Source organism: Dryas octopetala, chromosome 4 (genome assembly GCF_963921425.1).
Source record: "Dryas octopetala chromosome 4, drDryOcto1.1, whole genome shotgun sequence".
In the NCBI taxonomy this organism is placed as follows: Eukaryota; Viridiplantae; Streptophyta; class Magnoliopsida; order Rosales; family Rosaceae; genus Dryas; species Dryas octopetala.
Genome location: NC_141369.1, coordinates 4,416,162 through 4,432,220, shown reverse-complemented (window position 1 = coordinate 4,432,220; position 16,059 = coordinate 4,416,162). Strand labels below are relative to the sequence as shown.

At 36.8% G+C, this 16,059-nt stretch overlaps 2 protein-coding genes across 2 annotated transcripts; both read right to left on the bottom strand.

Annotated features, from left to right (window-relative positions):
• Nucleotides 1-7,026: 7,026 nt before the first annotated feature.
• LOC147286263 (uncharacterized) lies at nucleotides 7,027-11,843 on the bottom strand. Its single transcript, XM_086239204.1, has 11 exons — nucleotides 11,567-11,843; nucleotides 11,169-11,413; nucleotides 10,787-10,993; nucleotides 10,604-10,693; nucleotides 10,387-10,494; nucleotides 10,003-10,257; nucleotides 9,874-9,915; nucleotides 9,453-9,761; nucleotides 9,070-9,339; nucleotides 8,276-8,323; nucleotides 7,027-7,107 (listed from the first exon to the last, which is right to left on the bottom strand). Exons 1-9 carry the CDS (start codon nucleotides 11,841-11,843, stop codon nucleotides 9,070-9,072), a joined length of 1,803 nt encoding a protein of 600 aa, XP_086095330.1. The 3' UTR covers nucleotides 7,027-7,107; nucleotides 8,276-8,323.
• Nucleotides 11,844-12,099: 256 nt separating this feature from the next.
• Nucleotides 12,100-15,738, bottom strand: LOC147286262 (uncharacterized). Its single transcript, XM_086239201.1, has 6 exons — nucleotides 15,710-15,738; nucleotides 14,076-15,612; nucleotides 13,351-13,979; nucleotides 12,978-13,259; nucleotides 12,792-12,897; nucleotides 12,100-12,705 (listed from the first exon to the last, which is right to left on the bottom strand). The coding sequence occupies exons 1-6, from the start codon at nucleotides 15,736-15,738 to the stop codon at nucleotides 12,100-12,102; spliced, it is 3,189 nt and encodes a 1,062-aa protein (XP_086095327.1).
• Between the last annotated feature and the right edge of the window lie 321 nt (nucleotides 15,739-16,059).

Sequence of the window (16,059 nt, the reverse complement as noted above, 5' to 3'; positions counted from 1 at the left end):
GACGGATTCAATCAGATAATGAGAATTTAATACATGCAAACATCAAATTAATTCATCAGGAGACGGATAAACGATTTGTTAAAGCATGGCATGTCTGAAAATCAACCTACAACTAACATGCAAGATAGAATAATAAACTACATAATTAAAATATAAAAGGAAATCTGAATTACATAAACAAAATCCCAATCCATGATTAAAATCAAATCAGAAACACAAAACTAAAAGAAAATAAGAATTCTAGAAGAAAAATTAAAGAACATCAAAGGAGGGGGCTGCGGCAAGAAGAGGAGAAGAAGGGAAATGTCACACAAGCAGGTGGCTCACGGCTAGGGTGAGCTAGGGCTTGTGGCAAAGGCTCCTTCTCTCTCTTGCTGTCACGCCAACCTCTCTCTCTCTCTCTAGCTTTCCGCCTCTCTCTCTCTGAAAATCTCAAAGTGTAAAAATAATAGAACCCAAAATAATGAGAGAATAGGGTGTATATATAAAGGTGAGAGAGAAATCCTTGTGAGGCAAGGCTTAGGGTGTGCGGCAGCAGCTAGGGTTAGGAACATAAGGGGGTTGCGGCATGGGCTTGCTTCTTGGGCTTAAGTGGCTTGAGAAAGGTTGGCTAGGGTTTCAGTCATCCATGCGCATGGGCTGCCACTTGGGTCTTGGCGCATTGGGCTTGGGCTGCTAGGGTTAGGCGCATGGAGTGTGCATGGCATGCGCATGCATGCATGGGCTACCACCTTGCAATCGACTTCATATAGGCCCATGGCCCATTTGACTTGATGACATGTCATAGTTGACCCTTGACCATTGACTTTGACTTCCCATTTTGCCCCTCATTTCCCTTTGGTTTCGAATTCATTTCTTCTCTCCATTTGTTTCCATAGATGTCCACCACCTTCTAGAAGCTTCTGGAACCTTTCTTGAGAGAGTTGACTTTGACCAACCTTTCCTAGTCCAACTAGGATTTCTTGTTTATGAAGGATTCCTTATCCATTTTGACTTCTTGTAATGACTATATTGCCCCTGGAGTCTCCTAGTGTCATTAGGACTCCTTTCCCTTGTAGGGTTAGGTTTCCTAGTTCAACCAGGAATTCCTGCTTTAATTAGGATTTCTCATTTCTGGCTTGACAATGATGGTTCTGAGCTTGATGTTTCCTAGTGTGACTAGGAATCCTCATTTGACTAGGATTTCTGCTCTTTTCCTGGTTTGACCAGGAATTGACCCATTTTCTTAGTTTGACTAGGAAATGTCCCAAAACGGCTCCATTTACTCATTTTTCCTATTTCTGCTTCACTTGACCTGAAAACACAAAAACAAGACAACAAACACAAAATATCGAGTTCTAACATTCTGGATTAAGGAATTAGTATCATAAAGTGATGCAAAATGCACACTCATCAGTATGTGATTTGTTGTTTTTATCAAGGACTTTTGGAGAGGGATCAAGCTAAGGTGAATTCGACATGTGGTGGTACATTCATGTCTAAAACTGAAGATGAGGCCACTGAGTTGTTTGAGTCACTTTCTTTGAATTCTCAACAATGAGATTCTAATCGTTCAAGAGGAGGATCAAAGAGAGGGTTATGTGAGGCAGCTGACGAGCCTAACACCATGGAGGGACAGATTGCCGAGATCAAGACTATGGTGCAGAAGCTGTCATTGGCTCAAGAGAAGATGATGGGTGTGCAAGCACAAGGGAATGACGTGGAGCAAGTGAATCAAGTTGGGAACTACCCTAGGGTGTCGTTGTTGAATGCTCATTTTACACTATTTTATGATACTAACTCCCTAGCCTAGAGTGCAAGAACTCGGTATTTTGTGTTGTGTTAGTTTCCTTTTATTCTTATAGGATAAAATGAGCAAATAAGAGAAAAGGAGCCAAACGAGCCGTTTTAAGACATTTCCTAATCAAACTAGGAAAAGTGGAGAAATCCTGATCACACCAGGAAAAGCTGAAATCTCAGTAAAACTAGGATTCCTAGTCTCACAAGGAAAGATCAAGCTTGAATAAGAAGAAATCATGAAGAACCGAGGCAAAAAATGAAAAATCCTAATTGAACTGGGAAACCTACTCCGAATAGGAAATGGTGTCCTAATGAAGATAGGAGTCATGAGGGGCAAAATGGTAATTGTGAAATTCCAAGTGAAGCTAGAAATCCTATGTTTATAAGGATTCCTAGGTGGACATGGATAAGTGGTCAAAAGTCAAAGTCAGCAAGTCAATGGTTCTAGAAGCTTCTGGAAGACATTGGGCCAAAGCACAAATGGATAGGATCAATTTTCGGCTAAGCCATTGCCAAGCCATTGGGCTTGGGGCTGGGCGCAATACCCTCAGGAGGGTGCGGCATGGGCTGAAGCTAAAGGCCTAGTGGTTGGCGCATGGGGCTGATGGGTTATGCATATTGGGCTTAAGTGAGTGTGGCCTTGGTCCATTAGGTTAAGTTACAGCAATCCCACATTGAAGAGAAATAGACATTGCAGCCCCACTCTCCTCTATAAATACATCTTTATAACTCAAAGAAAGGGTGCTCTCTTGTAAAATTTTAGAAACCCTAGCCTCTCTCCCTTCCTTGCCGCCTACTCTCTCTCTCTCTCTCTCTCTTTCTCTTTCTTTTATTTTCTTTTCTTTCTCTTGCTGCAGCCACCTACCTCTCCACATCTCTTTCTTTTATTTTGTGTCGAAGCCTTGGGGAAGCAGAAGGACCTTGCAGCCACGCCATCACCTTGTGCCACCATCTTGCCGCCTTGCTGCTGCCGTGTCTTCTTGAAGCCTTGCCGTGGAGCCTAAGGGCAGCAAGATACCACCTCTCTCTCCCTCATTCCTTCTTATTTTCTTAGTTTTAATTATGTTATATTTGTTTATGGATTTGATTATGTGTAGCTAAATATTTGGCTAGGGGTAGGATGAACCCTAGTGATGCTATTTACTTTTATTATAGATTATTGATTTTTCAGTTGTTTACATGTTGAAAAATCTTAGATCTATGTTTAAATTGACACTATTTGCTTTAGATCTTTGACTGATCACCTTAGGTTGCATGCATCTAGATTTATGTTGTGGAACTAAATACTCAAAAGAATGATAGTTTCAATAGGCAACAAGTGAATATCCTAAGATAATATTCATGAGAAAAGGGATTATAGATGGTCATAGGTTACAATTCGGATGGGTCTATGCTCTATATGTTTGTCACTCTCACAAATTGTAATGACTCTTGCATGGGTAACAGCTACCTTAGCTTAGTACTAGGGAACATGTAAGTTAAGTAGCTAAGGGAGGCCTAAGAAGCTTTTAGTTATGCACAGTAAGGGGAGTAATTGCTAAAAGTAACTAGCCAAACCTATTAGTAGGCGAACTTTGTTGACATGTTTGCATATTGATTGTTAGTATCCACAGTAAGGTGAATGGTATGCTAGTGGTGGATTCTGACCCCTAGTGTTTCTTTATCATTGTTCTTATCTAAATTCATTCAGCTTGTTATTTTAAAGTTTTGTTACTTTATTGTTAATTTAGTCTAGTCTCATAAACCAATCAAAACCACCGTTTGCGTGTGTGAGTTAGAGTAGATTTAATTGAATTTAATTGAGTTAGTAATCATTACATTAGTACAATTCTCTGTGGGATCGACCTCGTATTTGTAAGTCTTGCTACTTCGCGATTCGTGTATTTGCGAGTTAACCTAGAGCTCGGTAAAAGGTTAATTAATTTGCTCTAGGAAAACATACAACAAGTTTTTAGTGCTGTTATCAGGGAATTGTTATTTGTGTTGATTGCTAGTTTAATTAACTTTAGTTAAGTCATTTTAGTTAGGTTTTATTTTCTGTTTTTTATTTCTCTTTTTGGTTCTTGCTGATTTCTCTTATTTCTAAGATACAATGGAAGAATCAAATTCAAAAATCACTCATCTTTCACGTGCAGAAGGCCAAAAGGTGTTGAGTGCACACGAGGGCAGGTCGAGACTCAATTGGACACCATTAAGGATGAGGTCAACCCTTGTGTTGCCGAGAGGGAGTGAATCTGAAGGAGCATACAAATAAGAGAAACAAGAAGAGGAAGTCGAGGAGACCTTGTAGCCGAGTGCCTCTCAAATGAGAATACAATTGAGTGATTATTCGTCTCCAACACTTCTATCTCAACCTACATGCATTGCTTATTCTCAAGTGGAAACAGAGTTCAAAATTTTAAGTGGGACAATCAAACTTCTACCACTATTCCATGGTCAAGAAGGGGAAGATCCTTACGTGCATATTAAGGAATTTCATGCTATATGCGAGATTGGAAAGCTGAGGGGGTTGAGCGATGATCAAAGGAAGTTAAGGTTATTTCCATTCTCTCTCAAAGATAAAGCTAAAAATTGATTGTTTTCCTTGCAGGCTACTTCTATTAAAACATGGGAAGAGCTGGCATCCAAGTTTCTTTTGAGATTTTATCCAGTTAGTAAGACTACCATTGTGAGGAAGCAAATCTTAGGGTTTACACAATCAGTGGACGAAGTGTTTCATGAGAGTTGGGAAAGGTACCAAGAGCTTCTGAATTCTTGTCCACATCATAATTTTGCCCCATGGATATAGATTGAGTATTTTTATGAGGGTTTACTGGATCAAGATCGTAATATGGTGGATATGACATGTGGAGGAGCACTGAAAAAGAAGACTTTTGAAAATGCATGGATACTCTTTGATACATTGGCGTTGAATTCACAACAATGGAATAGACGGAAAAGAGTGGAAAAGAAATTAGCTATGGAAGCTGAGATGTTCAAGCTTAAGCAGATTATGCAGGTTGTGATGGCAAATCAAGAAGTTAGGTCATCACAAGGAGAGCCATGTTTTTAGGTTGAAAAAGTTTGAGCTAGACCAAGTGTACAGTCCCTTGTTGAGCAACGAAGTACTAATTTGGAAGATATGATTGCCGCATTAGCTCAGAGTACAACTTCGATGTCTAATGATACCAAGTCATTCATGAACAGAACTGAGGAGCAGTTGAATGTTACAGCTTAGGCTATTTCGAATTTGGAAGCCCAATTGGAACAAGTGACCTTAACTTTGGACAAAGTGGTAAATGGTGCACCAATTCAAGATAAGGCCGAAGCAATCACTACTTTGAGAAGTGGGAGAGTTTATTGACACGCTCGAGCTCAACTGGTAAATGACAAGCTTTCCCATAGATTAGTCGAAACGGAGACATTCCAACGGGTGTCTTGTAAGCGGTGCGATAGGCCCATAATGCATTATTAAGCTTGGTAGACCAATCCTTCCTATTGGCGAGCACCGTTCTTTCCAAAATGAACTTAATCTCATGATTCGAAATTTCCACTTGCCCACTCGTCTGCAGATGATAGGGAGTAGCCACTTTATGCCTTATTCCATATTTCTTCATCACGGCCTCAAACAGCTTATTGCAAAAATGCGACCCCCCATCACTAATGATTGCTCTCGGGTTACCAAATCGTGCAAAGATATTGGTCTTAAGGAAATTCAAGACCACTCGAGCATCATTAGTCCTACAAGCGACAGCTTCCACCCACTTTAGACACATAATCAACTCCTACCAGAATGTACTCAAATCCAAAAGAAGATGGAAATGGCCCCATGAAATCTATACCCCAAACATCAAAGATCTCAACTTCCAACATAAAGTTCAGTGGCATCTGATCACAAGCATAAATATTTCTCATATTCTGACATCTATCGCATGTGAGGTAAAACTGATGACAGTCATGAAAAATAGTGGGCCAAAAGAAACCTGCTTGAAGAATCTTGTAAGCAGTCTTAGTTTCTCCTCCATGGCCTCCACACTCTTTAGAATGGCACATCTCAATGACATTCCTCTGCTCCATTTCCGGTACACATTGTCTTATCAACTGATCTGATCCATATTTGAACAAATAAGGATCATCCCACACATATTGTCTGACATCATGCAAGAACTTCTTCCTTTGGTAATGTGTCAGATCATTGGGTAACACTCCACTTGCTAAATAATTTGTTATGTCAGCATACCATGGAGTAGTTAAGATGGCAAAAAGCTGCTCGTCCGGGAATGACTCTCATAACGGTAGTGTGTCCTCTTCAGATTGTTCCTCATTGACAAGTCTGCTCAAATGATCTGCTACCACATTTTCACAACCTTTCTTATCTTTTATCTCAATATCAAATTCCTGTAGCAACAGAGTCCATCTAATCAACCTCGGTTTTGCATCTTTCTTATTCAGCAAATACTTGAGAGCAGCATGATCTGTGTAGATGGTGATCTTAGACCCAATCAAATAACTCCTGAATTTCTCCAAAGCAAAGATCACAGCAAGTAACTCCTTCTCGGTAGTAGAATAATTCAATTGAACATCATTCAGAGTCCTACACTAGAACAGAAAAGGGCTTTTATAGCACTCAAAAAACGCTATAAAAACCCTTTTATAGCGTTATTGAAAACGCTATGTCAGCCGACGTTATAATAGACCCAAGGTCTTTTATAGCATTTTTGGAACGCTATAAAAAAAAAACCTTTCTATAGCATTTTTAAAATGCTATAAAAGATATATATAATAGCGTTATTGAAATGCTATAGAAATATATACCATAGCGATTTTAAAATGCTATTATTGTGGCTTTTAATAGCATTTTAAAATTGCTACAATATGTAACAATCTTTCATAGCATTTTAGAGAAGCTATAATAATTATTACTATAGCATTTTTATAATGCCATCGTTAATTTTTTCAAATATATAATAATTATTGATTACATATTTTGGTACTAGAAATTTTTTATATATAGCATTTAGCATGAAAATTATGTGCTATCAAGTATATATGTAAATTAAAAGAAACAATTGGAACTAAAACACATCATTAAATATATTGGTCCTGAAATACAACATAAATAAGTTATTACAAATACCAATGTTAAGGCTGGTTGCAAAAGCATAATAGTTTCATAAGTGCCATAGTTTCAAATTGGCCTTTATAAAACACTAATACGTAGGTCTTATATATAGTAACAAAAGGTACCCTAACTTGTTAATTAACTCTCTTCAAAATAAAGCCTCCAATAGCCAAAAGACTCCAAACTGCCAAAACGCAAACATCCAATTATATCCAAGTGCCTCCAAACTGCCAAAAAGAATAGTTAACAATAAGTTTCATTAGTACCCTCAATCTAAAGGTTGTAGTTCTAATACGGGAGGACTACCTCTATAATGTACCAAATAAAAACATGCATATATGTGACCCTCTTAAATACACGAATTTGTGATGTATCAAATGGTATATGAAAAAAAGAAAACTGAAAACAAATCCTATATATGTGTGCCAATAAATGTCCACTCAGTCAGAAGTTTACATATTCACATTAATATACTACTACCATGAAAATAAAGCAATCAAAAAGTTTGGATTAATATTGAATTAACCAATTCCAACACAAAACCACCACTAATTAAAAATTGAATTGAAAGAAAGAATGTATATAATGTCCAAGGTTGGCTCAAATGTCACTATAAATCCATTAATTTCAATTTAATAGTCAGGGTTGGGGTCCTGAAATTTAGTATATATAATTTGTCTGCTTGTTTGCCCTATTCTCCTTCTATCAGTCATTTTGGACCACAATAATAAGTTCCTATACAAAAATATCTTCCAGCTTGACAGGGGTATCAGTTCCATGATTCCATCAGAACAGTACTACCCTATCATGTGTGGCTAACTCTTTGGAATTATTTTGTGTTTTTCTCATTTTCCTGCAGATCAGCTACCCATTTTGGAAATTTTTTTTTTCCCCTTTTATTTTAACAAGTAATTAAACATTCTTATCATGAATGTCATATACAGTTGCAAACAGGATGGGCTGATACTTAGGACACCACATAAAACTGACACTGCATTATATTCATTTACATTAGAACTGACCGACCCTTTATCAAAATTCTAGCATTCTATTCTTTATAATAATTTTCCAGAAAGACCAATTATTCAGTTATTGGATCAATTTGTCTTACTTGTCCAACATAATTGCCAACATGAATTAATTAAATGACCATATTATGGTTGTCTAAAGATCAAAATTTCGAAACCCAAATGCACAATTTTTCATAAGCGAAAAACAGAGAATGACAGAAAGAAAGAGCAAATCAGAACACAAACTCACACACACATAGAAAATTGAATTCTTTCCTATATCCCCCCAATGAATTCACAGAGAGAGAGAGAGAGAGAGAGAGAGAGAGAGAGAGAGAGAGAAGAAAGATGTTGCGAAGAAAATAATCAAGTTTGAATTTCAGACCTGCAGTAAGAGGTACTTCAAGAGCTGAGGAGATTACAACTTTTAGTCCTGTATGTAAGGTAAAATAATCTTGAAATCAATGGATATCATATTTTTCTAGCTACCACTCAAAGTGGAAATTGTTTGGGCCCATGATATCTTGTTAAGGATCTGACTTCTAAGATGTTGTGACTAGTTAATTTAGTACTTATCAAACTTACTATTAAATGGTTGAGGCTAGACATGAACCCTGAGCTTTGCCCAATCCCTACAACTAAGATTTAAGCCCAATATATCCAACTTAACTCAAATTTCAAACCAAGCTTGCAAAATTTTTTTGAATTCTGGCTTAGCTGAGTTGGAACAATTCATAGAATTCAACTTTGTCCTGACTAAAATTTAAAAGAGAAACCCACTTTTTATAATTCACTGCATGAAAATTATAAAAATAAACAAATAAAGGCTGCTTCCCTATTTCAAAAGGTATATAATGCATCTGCAAAGACATCTATTCCAACGAAACGTTATCTACCCCAGAATTCAATTTTATCAAGATTAGCCATGAAAACAAATGTCCAAGCTCCAATGCATGGTATCACCCTAGCTTGTATCAAACATAGTGAATAATTTTGGTATTGCCAGTCAAAACATGATTAGATTGAAATGCCAGTCTACTAGAAAATGCAAATACAGTCAACATGGTTTTAGAGACTGAGAAAAGTTACCATGGAAAAGAAATGATTGATTAAAATCTATGTTGACAATACTGCTCAAAATCTAGTTTAGAACTAAAATTTGAGTTGATAAATGTTTACCTAATGTGGCATAATAACTTTGTCTGCAGGCCATGCTGTTGTACTGCCAAGAGCTTCTTCAATACAAGTCATATCAGATGTAGGCCTCCATAAAAATGCTTCAGGTTTCCTTACTAAATCTACCCAAACTCTCATTGCATTCGGTCCTAGAGGAGTATGATGGACAAGCTGTTTCGGATCACTTGAAGACCAACGTCCTTCAGCCACTACTTCACCAGATCCAGTCCAATCTAACAACTTGCACTTGTTGTTTGAATTTGTATTCATACTCTAACCACAAGGCAAGTAGAACAAACAAAATGAATGTATATTACTTATCTTTAGATTGATATTTCAACATGTTAATATATGTATGAAAATTCAGAAAAAAGTTAGTATTTTACCAATGGAGAAGATATATTCACATTGTCCCCAGCTTGTTGACTCATGGGCATAACCACTTTGTCAGCTGGCCATGCAACTGTACTACCAATAGCTTCTTCAATACAAGTCATATAAGATGTAGGCCTCCATAAAAATGCTTCAGGTTGCTTTGCTATATCTATCCAGACTCTCATTGCATTAGGCCCAAGCGGAATGTGATGAACAAGTTCTTTTGGATCACTTGAGGACCAACGCCCTTCAGCAACTATATCCCCTGATCCAAGCCAATCCAACAACTTGCACTTGGCTCCGACGTTATTATTAACACTCTAAGTAAATAACAAGGCAAAGTAAGAAAAAAAAAATTAGGTATAGTTTTTTATTGATATTAATCCATGTACATATAATTTTTTTTATAATGCAATTAAGTAGCAACTTTACCGATGGAGAAGAAGTATTTTCCTGTTCCCCATTTTGCTGACCCTGACAATGCATAAAGTTTGGATAAGTAAATAGGATACAATTGGATGTATCTAAATAAAAAAGAAGACCTGATTGTTTGTTACTTGCCTGAATGTTCATTAAACCTTGGACTAAGCCTTCCAAATATTTAATCCTGTCTTTCAATTCAATTTGCCCCTCTTGAAGTTGGGCCACATGTTTGTCCCTCGATTGTAAGAAAGATAATTTAGTAAGGGTCATCCCTCTTCCCATTGCTTTCACCCTTCCATTAACCTCTGGACCAAGGACTTTGGTTAGAGCATCTTCTTTCACATTTGTTGTTGAAGACGATGGTGAAACACTTTCTAATTTCTCCAACTTTTCCTAAAGGATGAAAAAAAAAAAAATATATTATATAAGTACTTTAAAAACCAAGTACCATACAAAATTAGGCATATATATCAAAAAAGAGGGGTTCCGGGTAATGTAAAGTATATAAAAGATATTTCTTACAATAGTTTCACCAGCTGATGTGTTCACTGGTTTACCATCTTTTTTTGTGCGTGATTTAATCCAAACTTGAACTCTAGAAATGGAGGATGGGTTTGCACTACTCTTTTTCTGATAGAAAAATAATAAAAAAATATTAAACGCAAATACCACTGCTTGAACTAATTAATAAACAAAATCCTAGCTAAAAATAAATTAAATTAAGCAGGTTATATATCACCATATCAACGGCCAATCGAGCAAAACCCCTTCGACTGCATGTGTGTGGGATTTGTTTGCACCTCATTGTTTTGTACTTCTCACGTGTAGCCTGAGAACAATTTATATAAAAAGATTATATAAATTACACATAAAAATTTCACCATAAAAGCAGCTAGTATAGTTAGTTAATCAATATGTTTACCTTAAAGGCTGGACTTGTTTTTTTCTTCACAAAAGTCTTCCAAACATTAATATCTTTAATGTTATCAGGGCGGAGTTTAAGCCTTTCTTCTTCATTTGGTGCTATGAGTATTTGGCGAACTAGTCTTGATTTTGAAGCTCTCCAAATGCAGCCCATCTCCTTAAATATATAGTCTTTTTGCCATCCCTCCTCAACCTTGTATCTTGCCTACAAGTTATACATAGTAGAATAAGTATGATTGTATTAGATGATTCTGATATTAAAAAAAATATATATGATAATGCAGAAAAAAGAGAGCAAAAAACAATTAGGCAGGAAGATGAACTAGTTAATAATAGCCATCCATAAGTCCCATGAAGACGATTAAACTATTTTCACTTACCTGAACAGATTTCCACAAAATTTCTTTTATTGTATCGCAATTTTTCCTCCAATCATCAAGTGTTACAGGTACATTCTCTCGCACAAGTGGTCCTAAAAATGAAGACAAACTGACTGATCCATCTCCAATAGCTTCACCCCCATCAGTAAAATGAACTTCAACTCGACCATCAGCATCCAAAGCAATGTCTTTCATTTTGGTTTTTCCTCTCTTTTTCTTAATTCCTTGAGAATTTTGTACAGAGGCTGCAGGTGCATCTTAGGGTTGTGAGGTTGCAGGTGCATCTTGGGGTTGTGAGGCTGCATGTTCATCTTCGGCTTGTGAGGCTGCAAGTGCATCTTGGGCTTGTGAGGCTGCAGGTTCATCTTCGGCTTGTGGGGCTGCAAGTGCATCTTGGCCTTGTGAGGCTGCAGGTTCATCTTGGGCTTGTGAGGCTGTAGTTGCATCATGGGCTTGTAAGGCTGCATCTTGGTTGAGTTGGATAACAGGCGCTGAAGTGCCTTGTCCTAGTGCCAATCTTGCTAGTGACCCTCTAGTACGAGCTGCATAAATTTGTGGAAACTCTTGACATTCTTGTGGATTTGGCTGTATATCCATAGGTTTGAGGTTAGGTTGAGAAGTGACATCTCCTGCTGCCTTTTTCTTGGACTTTGATCTCTTAGTACCCTTAACCATGTTTGCTAACCTGTAGGTGGGAGAAAGCAGAATACCAATAAATAATTAGAAGTCTACTCTCCTTTTAGATTAAAAATGAATCAATAGAACAAACCATCCAATATCCAAAAGAAAAATGATATATGTTTACTTACTGTTCTGACTGAAACATCTAAAGGATAGGGAAGAAATATATCTATTGTAAGAAACATGACATATAGAAGAAAATATAGACTGAAATGAACATCACATTTCTTTGATAATTTGAGTACATATATTACACAAAGATGCCCTCACAATCCCCTCTCACATAACTAACTTGCTCACTACAATCATTAGTATCCATCTCAAGTTCATTTTGTGTGGGAACTACATTTGCATTCTCATCATACTCTTCCAACTCAGAGAAACCTCTCGGTGGTGCCTTTAATAGGATATACCAATTAGAGGAATCATGTTCTCTTGAATAAAAAACTTGCTTTGCTTGAGATGCAAGGATAAATGGATCTCTCACAAATTGACTTTGACCTTGGTGTAGGTTAACAAGGGTAAATCCATCTTCTTTCCTAACACCATTACCAACATTTGCCCACTGACACTTAAAGATCGGCACATAACATGAGTGGTAATCTAATAAAATTATATCAGTTAGTATCCCATAATAGGTAACCATATCAGGTACTTGTGCAGCTTCCTTTGCGCTTGCCCTGCACATGGTTGTTGCTTCGATGGAAACACCACTGTTTTGAGTTGACAACTCAATATTTATTGTATGAAACTTCTGCCCATTGATCTCATATCCATTGAAGGACAATGCCCCATTTCTAGGACCATATGCAAGCAATTTTAATATCTCTGAATGATCACTTGCATTAATAGGAATCTGTCAAAAACAATCAAATTGAGTCAAATATATACTTCCTTATATGTTGTAGCTAATAAGATTTGATCTTCTACATAGCATGTCACCTTTTCCTTTAACCATGCTGCAAATTTTTCAGTATGTCTCTTCCAAAGTAAGCTGGTATTTTTTTGAAGACTTTTGTTAGATTGCTTTAACTCCTCTTTATGCATCCTATAGTATAATGCAAAAGTGAGTCAGTTGACTGATAGTTGTAGTTAGAAATGCTACAGTTTTATGAGTAATTTACTTACTCTAAGAATGGTTCAACCTCGGCTGTATTGAATAGCACACAACGGTGTGCAATTTCTAACAATTCATCACTTAATGTAATCAGCCTTTTCCCAGAAATTGGACGACCCTCAAGAATTACCTCATTCCCAAAATCTTCTAGTACTTCTTGAATATCAACTTCAATTGAGTGCTTGAGAAACTGACTACAAAATGCCATGCACTCTTCTGCAAGATAGCATTCTGCAATGGACCCCTCAGGCCGTGCACGGTTCCTTACATATCCTTTGAATATTTTCATATGTCTGGAAGCATGAAACCAATATATTAAAATATGTACTAATTCTAAAATGAACTATATCATTAGGTAAAAAACATTGATAATGTGTTCCTAACCTCTCAAAGGGATACATCCAGCGGTAGTGGACTGGTCCACACAATCGTACTTCTCTTCCTAAATGAATTGGTAAGTGAATCATAATGTCAAAAAATGAAGGAGGAAAGAACCTTTCAAGCAAGCATAAGGTTTCCACCACATCATTCTCAATTGATAGCATCTTTTCTCTATCAATAACATGCTGACAGATTTTGTTGAAGAATTCACACATGCGAATTATTGCCTTTCTTGGCCCTGCTGGTAGCAATCCTTTTAAAGCTACAGGCAATAGTTGTTGCATCAGAACATGATAATCATGAGACTTGAGGCCGATAATCTTGCATTCCTCTATTGATATACAATTCCCAATGTTAGAGCTATAACCATCAGGCACCTTCAAGTCAAATAACCTCTTGCAAAAACTTTTTTTCTCAGCCTTTGATAATGTATGTGGCGCTGGAGGAAGGTATGTCCTAGTTCCTCGAACTTCTGCATATAGGTCTTTCCTAATTCCCATATCTTCTAAATCCTTACGAGCATTGAGTCCATCTTTTGATTTTCCATTAATATCTAATAGTGTGCCTATTATGCTTTCACAAACATTTTTCTCTACATGCATTACATCCAAATTATGGCGCAATGACAATTCCTGTTAGGAAGATAAAAATTATGAGTTCAGTGTATCTATATACTTTAAAATTGTTAAGAAGATAAAGTTCAGAGTTCAAGGATATAAAATACTCACCTCCCAATATGGTAGATCGAAAAAGATGGACCTCTTCTTCCACATCTCTGGTTCTTTGTTGTCATCTCTTTTTCTTTTTTTCTTATCAGACTTTCCCCAATCATTCACAAAATCTTTAAGAGCAAGAGAAATATTTCTACCTGTCATGATTCTGGAATTTCGTCCATTTTCTTCCTTGCCATTGAACCATGACTTATTTTTCCGAAACGGGTGTGACGGTGGTAGAAATCTCCTATGACCCATGTATACACCCTTCCTACTAAATTTTAGCCACCGGTAATGAGTATTTTTACCACATATAGGACATGCTGTACTACCTTTTGTCGTACAGCCAGCAAGATTTCCATAGGCTGGAAAATCGTTTACTGTCCACATCAAAACTACTCTCAAATTAAAGATAGTTTTACTGAATGCATCATATACATTCACTCCACTGTCCCACAAATGTTGCAAATCTTCTATAAGTGGCTGTAAATATACATCAATGTCATTTCCAGGTTGCTTTGGTCCAGGAATCAATAATGTTAACATAATATTCTCTTTTTTCATGCATAACCCAGGTGGCAAGTTGTATGTAACAAGCATTACTGGCCAACAACTATGTGTAGAGCTCAAATTGGCAAATGGATTGAAGCCATCTGTAGCAAGACCTAGCCTAAGGTTGCGTGGATCAGATGAAAATGATGGCCATTTAGCATTAACCAAGTCCCATGCTACAGAATCCACCGGGTGACGCATCTTCCCATCATTACTTTTATGATTGAAATGCCATCTTAAATTTTCTGCCTTGGTTTGAGACCTAAACATCCTTCTAAATCTGGGAATGATAGGAAAATATCTCAAAACTTTAGCAGGCACACCTTTTTTAATCTTCTTTGTACGCTTATCTACCTTCCATCTTGAACCACCACATTTTGGGCAATTCTCCATGTTCTCATACTCTTTTCTAAAGAGACAACAATCCTTCTTGCATGCGTGCATCTTTTCATACCCTATATCGAATCTCTTGAGAAATTTTTTTACTAAGTACAAGGACGTTAGAAGCACATTTTGCATTGGTAACATGCCATGCAAAATCTCTAGAAGCCCATTGAAACTCTTATCAGTCCATCCACTTACAGTTTTGTGTCTATATAAAGTTACAATGGCCGATAACTTTGTATAATTTGTACAACTAGGGTATAGAGGGGTTTCTGCATCATCTAATTGTTCAATGAAATCATCACCTCTTCTTTCTTCCATAGGCTCCATATAGTCTTCATCATTCAAGCATGTTGCCCTGTATAAGTTATATGCCTCACACATATCCACTTCTTCAACTCCCTCATTTGTAACTGGTTTTTCCCCATGGTGAAACCAATTTGTGTATGTTCGATCCATTCCCTTTATCACCAAATGCTCAAAAACAGTATAACAAAATTGATGACTTAAATTCCGACAATTTTTGCAAGGGCAGAGAATCTTTTCTGAGTTCCCTGAATTATTTTCTGCCCTTTTCACGAAATTCCATGCTCCTTGCAAGTACTTATCAGTAGCTCTAAAATTAAAAAAGAAAAAAAAAAATGAATGCAATCAGAAGCCTACCTAGATTGTTTAATTTTAAGTTTTCAATTAGATTGTAAGGTAATTGTTACCTGTTAAGATGCACCCAATCTTTATCCATCATCTTAAATTCACATAAGATCTACATAAACAAGTTTTATGATATAAGAGAACCGATTCCATATCGATCACTCAATTGCCCAAAACTAAAATTAACAAATTTAAATACATTATAAGCTATCAGAGAACTGATTCCATATCATCAGGGAAAGTATCTTACTAGAGCTTAAAGCTTTATTCTAGGCTCTCAGTGTTTTGACAAACTAAAAGCATGTAGATTCAATGCAAGCACAGATGCAAAAAAATAGATATATAATTTGTAAAGAAAGACTAGTACCAAAGAATAGCTTTGCCGAGTTGAGTTGAGTTAATTTGTAAAGAA

Coding starts and splice junctions, on each gene's coding strand:
- LOC147286262 (XM_086239201.1), bottom strand. CDS start 15,738: ATGGATAAAGATTGGGTGCATCTTAACAG. Junction 13,980..14,075: donor TCGATCTACCATATTGGGAG/GTGAGTATTTTA, acceptor TCTTCCTAACAG/GAATTGTCATTGCGCCATAA. Junction 12,706..12,791: donor CAGCATGGTTAAAGGAAAAG/GTGACATGCTAT, acceptor TGTTTTTGACAG/ATTCCTATTAATGCAAGTGA.
- LOC147286263 (XM_086239204.1), bottom strand. CDS start 11,843: ATGGTTAAGGGTACTAAGAGATCAAAGTCCAAGAAAAAGGCAGCAGGA. Junction 11,414..11,566: donor TGAACCTGCAGCCTCACAAG/GCCAAGATGCAC, acceptor ATGCACCTGCAG/CCTCTGTACAAAATTCTCAA. Junction 9,340..9,452: donor TGAATATATCTTCTCCATTG/GTAAAATACTAA, acceptor CCTTGTGGTTAG/AGTATGAATACAAATTCAAA.